This window comes from Limulus polyphemus, unplaced genomic scaffold, assembly GCF_000517525.1.
Source record: "Limulus polyphemus unplaced genomic scaffold, Limulus_polyphemus-2.1.2 Scaffold4933, whole genome shotgun sequence".
Lineage (NCBI taxonomy): Eukaryota > Metazoa > Arthropoda > Merostomata > Xiphosura > Limulidae > Limulus > Limulus polyphemus.
Window position 1 is genome coordinate 12103 of NW_013670543.1, and position 14158 is coordinate 26260.

The 14158-nt window shown below is 30.7% G+C and overlaps 1 protein-coding gene across 1 annotated transcript in view; it reads left to right on the top strand.

Moving 5' to 3' along the window:
* Window positions 1-2512: 2512 nt before the first annotated feature.
* The window catches only part of LOC106471878 (endoplasmic reticulum resident protein 44-like), a gene marked incomplete at its 5' end in the record, with an annotated part of 17216 nt that continues 5570 nt past the window's right edge, over window positions 2513-14158 (top strand). The window contains 10 exons of the mRNA XM_013932502.2: window positions 2513-2611; window positions 2948-3017; window positions 4625-4734; window positions 4949-4994; window positions 5866-6050; window positions 6501-6616; window positions 7096-7159; window positions 8438-8554; window positions 12337-12448; window positions 12798-12939. Of these exons, the coding sequence (XP_013787956.2) occupies window positions 2513-2611; window positions 2948-3017; window positions 4625-4734; window positions 4949-4994; window positions 5866-6050; window positions 6501-6616; window positions 7096-7159; window positions 8438-8554; window positions 12337-12448; window positions 12798-12939 (1061 nt within the window). The remainder of the gene's footprint in view (window positions 2612-2947; window positions 3018-4624; window positions 4735-4948; window positions 4995-5865; window positions 6051-6500; window positions 6617-7095; window positions 7160-8437; window positions 8555-12336; window positions 12449-12797; window positions 12940-14158) is intronic.

Sequence of the window (14158 nt, forward strand, 5' to 3'; positions counted from 1 at the left end):
AAAACAAGTTTATATATCCAGTGACTAAACATGGTTATTTAAACAAAAACAAGTTTATATATCCAGTGACTAAACATGGTTATTTAAACAAAAACAAGTTTATATATCCAGTGACTAAACATGATTATTTAAACAAAAACAAGTTTATATATCCAGTGACTAAACATGATTATTTAAACAAAAACAAGTTTATATATCCAGTGACTAAACATGGTTGTTTAAACAAAAACAAGTTTATATATCCAGAAAAATAAGTTTAAGAACTTATTTGTAAATAGTAATAATGTATATAATGTGTTATAACTAAAATGTGACTGTATTTTACAAAATACTAGTCCACTAAAGCACAGTCAAGACAAGTCACTTTGAAAAGACTAAAGGTCAGTTGTATATTATTGTATACAGTAACATGAGTGCACATGCACCACATCAGTGCAACTTCTATATTGTTAACCAGACATGATTGGAGGGTCAATATATTAAAAATTATAAATATATATAAATGAGATTTACGCTATTTAGACTAAACATTTGCGTTATAATTTGTAGTCATTCTAGAATGATAAAAGCATAACTTATATTTAATTCCTAATTTTTTTATGGTGGTTACCAGGTCAGACAAATTGATAGACCCCATATTAGTTAAGGTAAAGAAAATAACAGACAGAATAAAGTTTTACTGAAACAAACATTTGAAATGAATTTAGGAGGATGTAAATATTACACAAATAATATTTGAAATGTTTGGGATGAAGAATAGTTTTAATCATAACATAAAAATCACTTCACACTCAGATTAGTAATGAAACAGGCTCAATAGTTTCACAAACAAATCTTTAGTAAAAGTACTTCATTAAAAAATCAAATTTTTTTGTGTACAAAACCTTTTTTGTAACCTTTACTAAAAGCCTACCAGATTTTGTGAAGATATAAATACTGCATCAGAGGTTATAGTATAAAATCTTAACATGTGCAAATGTGTATATGAACTCATATTTTATACCAAGCCTGTCATGAAAGGGTTAAAATTAAACCATAAGAAATAGAGGTTTTTCTTTCAACACGTTTGAACAAAAATTGTTTGGGTGTGTTTGTGGCAAGCAAAGCCCACTCCAATCTTCTCATTCATTCATTGAGCATATCTCTTTTGGTACTTCTATTAGAAGGGGGCATAAGTGCTCATTGTTTGTTAAAGGGGTGTTGCAGCAAAAAAGGTTGGGAAACACTGTTCTAGCCCTTTTGTGGATACTGTTTTTACGCAGCAATATAGGTCATAAGTGAGTTGGTTACAAAAACTCATCATTTAAACACTTGCAATGTCTAATTTATTCATTAGTCTCAGAAATATTGGAAGAAAACTAAGTATAATCAAGATTACAAAATCAACCTCAGAAATATTACAAGAAAATGATGAGAACAATGTACATTACAAAATCATCAACCTCAGAAATATTATGAGAAAATGATGAGAACAGTGAGCATTTCAAAATCATCAACCTTAGAAATATTACAAGAAAATGATGAGAACAGTGAGCATTTCAAATTCAACAACCTTAGAAATATTACAAGAAAATGATGAGAACAGTGAGCATTTCAAAATCATTAACCTCAGAAATATTACAAGAAAATGATGAGAACAATGTACATTACAAAATCAACAACCTTAGAAATATTACAAGAAAATGATGAGAACAGTGAACATTACAAAATCATCAACCTCAGAAATATTACAAGAAAATGATGAGAACAGTGAGCATTACAAAATCATCAACCTCAGAAATATTACAAGAAAATGATGAGAACAGTGAACATTACAAAATCATCAACCTCAGAAATATTACAAGAAAATGATGAGAACAGTGAGCATTTCAAAATCAACAACGTAATCAAACTGTAGCATTTCACAACCACATACCTACTGAATAAAAAATTTTGCACTAAATGATTCAGTGACAACATTTCTGAGACTGGTCATGAGTTCTCAAGTTGGTTTTAGTTTTTGTGATTCCTGTCAGTGCCTTATTTCTTATAATTAAGGAACACAGTATGATTGGAATACTACTATTACATACACTTCTAATTCTTGAAAATCCCTAAGGGAACAAATATGGAATGCAGTGTTAAAAACTATAATAGGCCTAATAATAATGTCTAGTGACAAGTAAATTCTTGAATATCTTAGTTTCAATCTTTGAAGCTTGAAAGTCTTACTTTTATGTTCCTAAACATCTCCTATTTTCAATATTTGAAGGATAGTCCTATTTGTACTTTCATGAATATATCTTAGTTTCAGTCTTTGAAATGTAGTCCTTTTACCTTTCCAAATTCTATGTTTCAAGTTATTCACTGGGTTTGGATTTTTATTAACCATTTTGTAATTATTTGTTTTCAACATAAGCAACATGTGTACACTAATTGTTTTGTGCAATTTAACTTTTCTAGTGTTTGATGATGGAACTAATCATCTAGTCTCTTCTGTGCAGAGTAGAATCATCTAAAACCTGCATAAACTTTCAGCACTGTCTCGGTGACTGTGAGCCTAGATGTCGATGCACATGTTGATCAGCTGCCAGTCAAACGCCACAAGTCTAAAAAAAATCATTACAGAATTGTCAGTTATGACTTCCTTTATGTATACTGATATTTATTGTAAATTCAGATACTTTATGAATCTATTCTGTGATATATGTTGTAAATATTACTGTATGGGTGAAGTAAATCTTACCATATGAGTGAAAATCACACCTTCTTTTATTAAAAAATTTACTTAAGAGCTTCCAGTTTCCAGAACACTTTTCTTTAGGCCCATGTCAATCTGGTACCATGGATTTTACAAGTCCTGCATATAACCATCATGTTTATAGTATGTGTACACTTAATATAACTATCATGTTTATAGTATGTGTACACTTGATATAATCTCATGTTTCTAAATCTTTATTTTCAGTTTTCCATCTTCAACAGTATTAGAGGGGAAGCAGTTAAGTTGACATCGGCCAACTTTGACAGCCAAGTTTGTGAGTTAAAAATAATTTAGTGAACAAGAGTAGTGTGTAAAGGTGGTAGAGTAAGAAATCATTGATTTAGTACATCAACCCAAAATAGATGGTTTTCATTGGAACTAACCCTAATGCAGTTCTCAAGTATTGGTAATAATTCTTAGGCTTAGAAAAAAAGGCTTTGTTTCCAGTTGCCCAATCAACCCTACATAAAAATGTCCAACCAAGAAGTTTTTTCAATGCTTCCCCCCACTCCAAAATCATCTCCAAACCAACCTTAATGAAGAATGACACTTGATTAATTGATTTTCATGATTGCACCAATCTGCTACCATATTGTGTAAAATGAAGGTCATGAGAAACCATGACTCTGATTCATTAGTTGGTGTGGTGTGTCAATGCTTTCAGCCAATTACAGCTGAGCTTTTATTCAGGCAATGTCAAACATTTCATCATGGTGACTAGAATATTGGCTGTTATCTTTAACAAATACCCACGTCTTCCCTAAACAAGACAGTGTCACAGTTTATTGGAACAGTCAAAGATGTGTTTGAGTCATACCATCCTAAACTAGGTTTAAATGATTATGAGCAGACATCAAGTGTTGATCTGGATGAAGTTTTGATGGACATTGGATAAACCAATTAGTAGACATGTTAAATGTCAAATCAATTGGATTTCACTATAAGCCTAAACCATAATGCCCTGCAGAAGTTGAAAGTACCAGTAGAGCAAAGGATATTGTGATAAAAATCCTATCAGCCCAATACTCTGCCTACCTTCCCTATTTTCAAGGAGATAAAAAAAATGTAATAGGAAACAAGGCATTTTTTTCTGGACCTTATCTATAAAACTAGTCATAGCTTAAGTGTGCATTAAGTTCTAAGCTAAATATTAAAATATAAAAATAATGATAAATTGTTTCAAGTATCTACAAATAATTTATAACTTTACATTTTGGGTTACTAACACTACTTGTGTGATAAACTGAGAACTTGGTTAGAGAAAATGCAAAAAGCTTATGTCTTTTTTGATTCTCTTGTCTAGGTTTTGAAAGCTATGTTAGTATGGTAGTTTTACTAAAAACAGTTAAAATTTTTAGATCATGTGGAAACCTAGTTTATATGTGTGATAATGTGTACTTGTTATAAAAGTTATAGTAATCGTTTCTTGTACAAGTTAGTACAAACTTTTCTTGCTTTGTGTCTTGGCTCATCTTGGAACTATACACAAATTATTATTATTATAGGTTCAATATTGAAATAAGTTGTTTTTCAGTCAAACCTAATATACACTAACAAGAGAATCAAGAAAAGGAAGATAATCTACGAAACTTTGTTTTTTTTAAATATCTTTACCCAAACCTGCTGGTTGGTGTAAACAAAATGTTTAACAATAATAAAAATTTCTGTGTCAGTGTCTTCCTTTTTTCTTGGTTTTGAGACAACATTGTGGGCACCGTGCTAAATGGTTGCCCACAATATCATCTCGCGACTCAGAAAACGGCAGAGGTTCACTTTTTTTAATGAATAAGGAAACAAAAATGACTGTATAGTAAATGTTCATTACAGTCACTGAAGTTAATAAATAAATAAATAAATACAGTTTTTTTTTGTTTTTTGTAGTAAACCATGAGCTAGTATTTCTCAATTTTTATGCTGACTGGTGCAAGTTCAGCCAGATATTAGCACCAGTTTTCAATGAGGCAGCAGATCATGTAACAAAAGAAGTCCAAGTAAGTTTATTGAATTTTTCCCTCATGTTGTATATGATACAAACACTTTAAATTCCCTATCTGTTTTTAGTTTACTAGGAATGACTTGTGGTTCCGTAAAGATGCAAAATTACCTTAAGCATTTTGGAAAACTCGTTTCATAATATAATTAGTTTTGGAATTTACATATTTTTTAGCATTACATTTTCAGCTAATAATGCTTTATTTTTTTTAGGAACCTGGTAAAGTACTATTTGGAATGGTGGACTGTGATACTGAAAGTAAGTAATAATTGACATTAGATAATAAAATACAAATTTGGTTCACATTTTTAATCAAGACTATGGTAAACTTGTTTTAAATGTTTAAAACAAAATTGTGATTTTTTGTTCTTTAAAACTACCAGCATTTTATTTAATATTGTCAAAATACTACACTAAAATTAATCAACATATTGTGGATGAGAATATATATTGCACGAAATTAAATGAGTTTTTTTACATAATAACGTGTCAACAAATCTTTTTGGGTCTACGTGTCTCCTAATTCTGTATTTGACATATTGTCTTGTTCAGGTATCCCTAGATTTACAAAAGGAGAAATGTTCTTGGAGAACGTAACATCAATCAAAAATGCTTTTCCCATTATTTTAAAGGTAAATAATAGGGGATGCGTTCCTGACCCAAAATTTTTGGCCACACTAACATAATGTTTTCTTCCACTATAACATAAGAAAAATATTGTTACAATTAACACGAAAAAAAAATTTTGTTTATAAAACATAAAATCTTGTGTGCTGTACTTGCCAAGAAGTAGTAGTTGTTGCGATGCTTGTCAAGATGACAGGAGGAAAGAGAGACTACAGTGGTTAGTGGTGATCTTAGGAGGGCAAACTTTTCTTATGACTTTGCAATTTTTGCTCTATCAGAATATGCGAACGCAAATCGAAAAATGTAAGCTGAATGTGTATAAATTGAGGGATACCTGTGTAAGTTAACTTAATGTTGATGCTGTTTTTTTCTGTAAAGTTAACATGACTTTAATGTTGTTCTTTAATTAAACCTAACGTAACATAAGTTGACTCAAATGTTGTTGTTTTTAATATATCTTAAGCTAACTTAACATAACTTGAATGTTGTTTTTTCCATAAAGCTAACATAGCAGCAAGGTTTCACATTACAAAGTACCCAACTCTAAAGTTGCTACGAAACGGAAAGGTGATGAAGAGGGAATACAGAGGTCAGCGGTCAGCAGATGCTATTGCAGAATACATTCGTGACCTCTTAAAAGATCCTATAATTGAAATAAAAGAACAAAAAGATTTTGATAATATTCATGTAAGTTTTTAATTTTTTTGTTGAAATAATCTGCCCAATTTGAAAGTAAAAGATGTGCATGCTATTCTTCAGTTTGCAAATGCACAATGATTATTTGTAAACTGAACGTAATGAACTTGCATTGTTACACACGAGCATATGTTTTAAACTTGAACTTAAAGCATTGAAATAAGTGTAAAACAGGGTTCTTCCGGTGGGACCTTCATAAAACACAGTAATAGTTTCAAACTTGCTTTTTGGATTTTGGTTCATAGAGAGCTTGTATGTATTTATGTGTGTGTGTGTGTGTGTGTGTGTGTGTATATATATTCTTTTTGCATTAGAGGTTTAGCATTATTTTCAAAATTCACAAAATTATATTCATTTGACAAGTATAAAATTTTATAATGTTTATTCTACAGAATAATTGTGAAGTTTGGAAGGTGAGAGTAACAGTTAATTTTTTAACAGGAGAACAAGAGAACAGTGTTAGGATATCTTTCTAGCAAAGCTCTTCCTCACTATGAAGTGTTTAGAAAAGTTGCCATGGATCTTCGGGATGATTGTGAGTTCTTCGTCATAACTGGGTGAGTAATAACTGATGAAGTGATCATTACTAGACCAGGACATGAAAATAAAATGAGCTATTACTAGATCAAAACATGAAAGTAATGTATGTTATATAGCAAACTAACCAGAGCTACTTCATAACATAAATTTACTTTTTTTATAATATTTATAATACTTTTGAATATTTCTAAGTACCAGCCACAGATAAATTTTTTGAAGTGATAGTTAAAAATATTCAAAAACTACAATAAATGATATAACCAATAATAACAAAGAAAGGAACCATAAACAGAAAAGCCTGGCATGGTGGTTTGCCTTGCAATCTGCAGGTCATGGATTTGAATCTTTTCACCAGACCTGCCCTTTGAACCCTCTCTTTTTCTCAACTGTTTCAAGTTAACACTTGATTTTAACAAACACTGAACAGTATAGTCTAACTATACTAATTTTAATATTTGTATCCAAATGTGTTTTTTAATCATATTATGATTGACAGAGATCTTGCGAAGTCAGGACCCAACAATGAGGGGAGCATTGTCTTCAAACCTGCTAGGTCAAAGGTCAGTAGTTTGTTGCTGTTTCACAATAGTGTATTTTATTTATAGTGTGTATATTTACATATATATTACAATGTTTGAATTTGAAGAAATAATACTTTGAAAATAAATTAATTGCATTAAAATATCTTGTAAAGAATTGTTTACCTAAATGTAGTTTTTCTTTTAGCTTTGGGATTGCTAAAAGTAACATAAGGCACCTAAAAATAGGCAGCATGGCAGGTTAACTAAAGTTAGTATAGAACTGTGTATGTCTTAAGATCTTGTTTTCCAAACTTTATTTAGTGGTACCTCCCCCTAACTCTTCACATTAAAATAATTTTGCAAGTGATGACATAAAATCAACATTTTCTTTTGAATAATTTTTTTTAATGAAAAAAATGCTTTTAAGGAGTGAGTATATGTGAGAGCAAAAAAAAATCTTTGAGAAAAAGGTGACAGTTTGTTAGGTTATTGTTCAAGGCTAGTCCATCATACTATTGTGTCCATAAACAAGACATTTTATTTCAGTCTACTCAGCTGTATTGATGGATACTAGCTGTTAGCTGAGGATTAACTTGCAGTGGACTGGCATCCTGTTCCAAAGGAATAAGCCACCATTTTCATCTGCTTGTGGCACATGTAATCAGAATTCAGATGCACTGGTCGTATGTGCCTTCCAAAGGCACAGCAAAGATTTTGATAACTTTAGGTTATTAAACATTAGGAAGCGATTTGTCTAACATTTTACCTCACTCACAGAATAAATATTTAAGTTTTTTTTATGTTACTGTGAAATGGATTAATAAATAGATATGGTACCATTTCTAGTTTTCATTAAAAATTATAATTCCAGTAAATAAAATTTCATTTATGAAGTAAATATGGTACTAGACCAAACTTGTTTTATAAAATGTTAGTGCAGTTGTTAAAAATGTGAAATTTATGAACTAAATAGCTTAAAAAAACTGAGTTAATAGGCGCATACTAGATATTAAATTAAAATGCAATTTTTAAAAAAATATTAAATTTTGGGACTAATATTGAGTAAAGAGATAAAATATACTAGGCTCAATTTTATTAAAAACAAAATTGTAATGCTTTGTTTTAAAGTAGTTGAAAATTGTGTAGTGAATATATACAAGATGTATTATTTGACCCATTTATGATAGAATAATGCATCCCATTGTTTTTACATTTAATGCAATATTTGGAAATTGTATTACAAATTTAATTTTGTGACTAATGCCAATTTAATCCAGCTCACTTCAGAATGTATTTTTTGCTCTCTCTTTCTTTCAGCTTAGTGAAAATGATGAAATATATCCAGGGTCATTATTGAGTTATGAAGAACTCAGTGTTTGGACGACAAATCGTTGCATTCCTCTGGTCAGGGAAATCACTTTTGAAAATGCTGAGGTATGTAACAATAATTGTAATTTTTTTTCTCATCACCAAAATCGACTCGCAATCTGCGGGTCGCAGGTTCGAATCCCCATCCCACCAAACATGCTCGCCCTTTCAGCCGTGGGGACGTTATAATGTGACGGTCAATCCCACTATTCGTTGGTAAAAGAGTAGCCCAAGAGTTGGCGGTGGGTGGTGATGACTATCTGCCTTCCCTCTAGTCTTACACTGCTAAATTAGGGACGGCTAGTGCAGATAGCCCTCGTGTAGCTTTGCGCGAAATTCAAACCAAACCCAAACCCATCAACAAAATTTTTTATTATGGATTAATAAATACACATTAAATAACTAGCTTGTTCTTGGATTTGACAGATGTCACTAAGTTGTACCAGTTTACTAACCAAGCAGTAAGGTTTATTGTCACACACTGGTTATCTGGAGTTTTTTGTGTGTAGTGTTTATAATGTGTTATAGTGTTTATTCATTACATATAACCATTTTTAGTATAGTTATTTATTATTGGGTTACATTAATGTTATAAATAATGTTTGAAATATTGTGCATTTTGTCATATCACTGTATACAGTGGTACCTTCCCTAACTCTGCAAAGTTTCTGTTGCCCCCCCCCCCTTCACATTAAAATAATTTTTGAAAGTGATGACATAAAATCAACAATTTCTTTTGAATAGTTTTTTTAATGAAAAAAATGCTTGTAAGAAGTGAGTAAATGTGAGAGCAAAAAAAATCTTTGAGAAAAAGGTGACAGTTTGTTAGGTTATTGTCATCTCCAACTCTTGTGTTTCTTCTGTCGCACCCCACAGTTTAGAAACACTGTTTTAACTCCTTCCTTATGGTGACCCTTTTCTGTAAATGTCACAAGATTTTACTTAGTTACATTTAAAATTTAATTAAGCTATTTTATGATCAATGTTTGTCAATGATGTCAGCATTACAATTTACATTATAGTTCAAAGTTTTATATTAACTAAATTTTAGTTCCTTTATTTCAAAAGAAACCTTATATAAAAATTCTTTAAGTTTTGTTTTATGTTCTTGTGATCTGCAAATTCACAAAATCTTAAATTTGTGTCTTTGTAGTTTGAACAGTTCTTGACTCATGCTAACCTTCCATATATAGAAAGAATCTAGGTTATTTACTCTGTTTACATGTTCTTTCTTACAAGTTCCAAATGGCACGTTCAGAGAAATAAATTTCTCTGAACTCTTGACTGATGCCACGTCCACTTTCTACCACTGAATTGTGATTTCCCAGCCAATAATACTTAGCTCAGCTAGATGTTCATAACCAATGGAAAGAGCACTTTTTAAATTATGTTATCTTAACTGTTATTTTAAAATTGGCACAAATAATTATATAGAGAACTAATCAAACCCTTTATGTCCTTTGTCAAACTGTCATCAGTAATACTGACCAAGGTCAAGTCTGTTCATGATAAAGCCATCATCAGTAACACTGGATAATGTCCAGTCTGTTATTGGTCAAACCATCATCAGTGACACCCAATTTTTCAAATTGACTTTCTACAGACAACACATTTTCATAAGTTTATTTTTCTGCAAAATAAAAACAATAAAATTTTTCTAACTTTCCTTAAACAACACGTTATTTCCAGGTATTGTGCCATCTGCAGGACACCATTCTAAAATATTACAGTTTAACTCTTCTGCAGAGAATAATTACATTCACTTACGATGAAAGCATTTGGTTATTTGCAGAAAAGTTTGAAATGAACAAGAGAACACTCCCAGGTCATAACATAAGTACAAGAGGCCTATTAATTCCTGCATGTTAAGCAATAATTTTTATTTTTTTGAACATGGAATCTCATTAGTTGGCAATGGCATCAAGTGTTGCCAAAAATACATTTAATTCTAGTATGTGGAGCATCATTTGTTACCAATTATGTTACACAAATTGGATAGCATTAATTGAAATCAATACTTTGAGAAAAGGTTACTTAAAAAAGATATGGTAAAGTGAAATAATCACTACAAAAAAATGTTTCAACTTCTGTGTTGGGAAAACAAAAACATGAAATTTATACAATAATAATGAAAAGCCCCACCAGGGCTTATTAACATAACAATAGTGTGAAAACACAAATATCTGTTAATATTTTAGTACAGTGTTATTATAATCATTACAATATTGATGTTTATACCTAAAATAATTTCTGTGATGTGAACAGATTCAAATAATTCATGCAAATAACTGGGGAAAATGCTGTTGACTGATAAATCTTGGTTGTGTTCTCTGGAAATGTTTGGAAAAAAAATGCATAAAATGTTTAGGGTCAGGTCCTTTTTTCTTTTTTCTTGGGTCAGTCAAGTTACCAAAGTTTTTTGTTTGTTTTCTCTAGGACAGAAGGCTGTATTTCAGTCACAGCTTATTTATATGTAATCAGTCATGGAGTAGGTGTTTTTATAATATTCTATATGATATAAAATATGTTGAAGAAAATTTACATGTCATGTTTTTTTTTTTTACTGTAACTCCTTCCATGTCAGGCATTTATTTTTGGAAATGGGCTCTAAAAGGTCAGGGTTTTCTATTTTTTGTTTTTGATAGCCTGTACTTATATTAGTAAAACATGTTTTTTTTTATGATCTGTTATTATATTTCTGCACAAAATTTACTTGATAAGTAAATGTTATGTGTCTGGATCTATACATGATAAATGTTTCAGTAGAACTGCAGTAAAGAAGAGGAATGCTTTTTTCCAGTGCTTAAGTTACATAATTGAGAATAAATCTGATAGAGGTCGGCACAAACAGCATTTCCAATGTCATCTCTGACAAATTACAGAATGATTTAATAAAATGATTGATGAATACAGGATTTATTGCTATAATTTATTGATTTTGTTTATTGAAAATCAGGTAATAAATTTGTGATTTATCACATGGTTGAAAGGCTAGTATGACTAAGTGTATAAGGAGTGCTGCTTCACAAGTGCTTATTCAGTGGTAAGGGTTGCTGGTTCAAGATGTGCCAGTGGCTGTCACAACTTTTAAAATACTTAAATTCAGAAACGTAAGATGTGTGGTGTTACAATTATATACCAGGCATGATATAGAATAAGTTATTTAACACAAAAGAATAAAGTTATGCAAATTATAAATCAGTAACATATCACAATGTTAAAAAATAGTAAATTTACCCTTCATTAGGCATAAAAGTAGCCCAAGAGTTTGTGGCTAGTCACCTTTCATCTGGTCAGCAGGTCAAAGTTAAGGGTGGTGGCAGATGGCTTTAGTAACTTTGCCATAACTCAAAAACGAAGAAACAAATGTAATTCCTCCATGGCTGAATGTTCGAGCTTGTTTGATGGCAATGGTAGTCAAACCCAAAATAAAGGGTACCCTCTCCCTGATCACTGGGCCATGTTACCCCAAAGCTGAACAAACTTAAATTATGGTAATATTTCACATGCTTGGATATTTGGAGTAATCAGAAACACTAATTTGTATTAGTTAATTATTTTTGTGAGTCGTGACAAGAATTGGTTAAGCTGGAAAAAGGTTAAAATATAATTAGAAATTGTAATAGCAATGTTTCGATTACTTGGATAGTTGGCATAATCAGAAAGACTAATTTTAATCACTTAGTTATTTTTGATGCTCCTAGGTAATGAAGTTAATTGCCTAGCTCTAGATTACAATATTGAAGTCTCTGAGCAGTAATTAGTGCATAAATAATATCAGTTAACCCAACCACTCTGATATGGTATAACAATCATCTGTAAATGTCTGAAAATTCTCTTTATGGTAGGAACTTACAGAAGAAGGGTTGCCATTTCTTATACTATTCCATAATCCTGATGATAAAGAAAGTGTAAAAATATTCACAAGGGAAGTTAGCACCCACTTGATGAGTGACAAAAGTAAGCCATTTATTTTTATAATAAACTAATCATCAGATGAGAATCTTTAATGATTTGGTTCTTCAATTAGCTTTGATCACCCAAAGCATTTGATTTTAAGCTATTCTTAACATATTTCTTCTTCAGAGATAGAATTTATTAAAATCATCATAAAGGTTTTTATTGTATTTAAAAAATTAACTGTTAAGAGTATATTTCTAAAATGAAAAATCAAGTTATTTAAGAGTGGAAAGTCTGTAAACTAAGTTGTAATTTCAACAGTTAAGAGTATAATATGAAAAATTAAGCTGTTTAAGAGAAGAAAGTCTGTAAATTAAGGATATATTTCATCTTTTTTTTGTTGTTGTAGGCAGTGTCAACTTCTTAACAGCAGATGGTCAGAAGTTTTCTCATCCACTGCATCACTTGGGCAAGAGTCAGAAAGATTTGCCTCTCATTGCAATTGATAGTTTTCGCCACATGTACCTGTTCCCTGACTTCAACGATCTATAGTGAGTTTATTTGAGAAGTCTTTCCTTACTCTCAGTTCGGAATGTCACTAAAATCATGTGTTATATTTATGTGGAAGTTGAGTTAAGCTCCATAAACTGTGTTAAAATCAAATGCTTACCCCTACTGTCACAGATCAAAGACCATGTCATCACATTTGTTGACACGCATTAAAAATTTTATTGAACTACTCTCTTATGAATGTATGTCAATAAGTTTGGTATCAAATTATAGATTATAATTCAAATATTAGTATTATACATTAGTTAATTTTTTAATTTAAAAGAAATATTTTAAAAAATCCTAAATATCAATTTTTGTTTGTTACGTGATATGTTGAATGCAGAATTGGTTCAAATTAGATGCTTGTGATGTCCAAACACAAAGTCTGTAGTTTCTTATGAATTAAGTACACAAGTTACTGATATTGACAAGCTAGAATGTAAAATAAGAACCTCCTATCTTTTCTATTTTCTGAGATACTAATATATTCATTGAATTAACCAATTCAACTTTTAAAAATACCTGCTGACATACACCTACTTTGCCCAATGATGTGTGTATATCAATCAAAAGCTCAGAATGTCCTCCTAGTGGTTTTCTCAGCCACTATGAAGTATTTAGGTGGCAAACTCTTTCTTTTCAAGCTAGATTCCAAGTGGTAAGGTAAGACATTAGTGAGCTAAAAATTTCATATTTCTTCAGACCCAAATACAGCTTAGTTACTAAGCTTGGTAAATTCTGTAATTCTGTGGTATTGATATAGTAATTCGTGATTTTTGGTTATTTCAAAATGTATATATAAAACCTCAAATTTTGTTTCACATCTTCCACATGCTAAATTTGATAAGGCTTAGCAACCTATGGCAAGCAGCAAGTGAGTACAAAGTTTGTAACTAGAAGAGATAATTGTTTGCTTTACTTCTTTATTTACTGTTATATGTTTTAAGAAAAATAAGAGTAAAAACTTATTTGTAAATAGCAATAATGTATATACATAAATAATGTATTATAACTGAAATGTGACTGTATTTTACAAAATACTAGTTCACTAAAACACGGCCAAGACAGGTCACTATGTAAAGGCCAGTTTTATATTTTTAGATACGGTAACATGAGTGCACATGCGCCTCATCATTACATCTTCTGTAATGTTAACCAGGCATGGCTAAAAAATCAATATAATAAAAATTATAAATATATATAAATGTATAACATTAT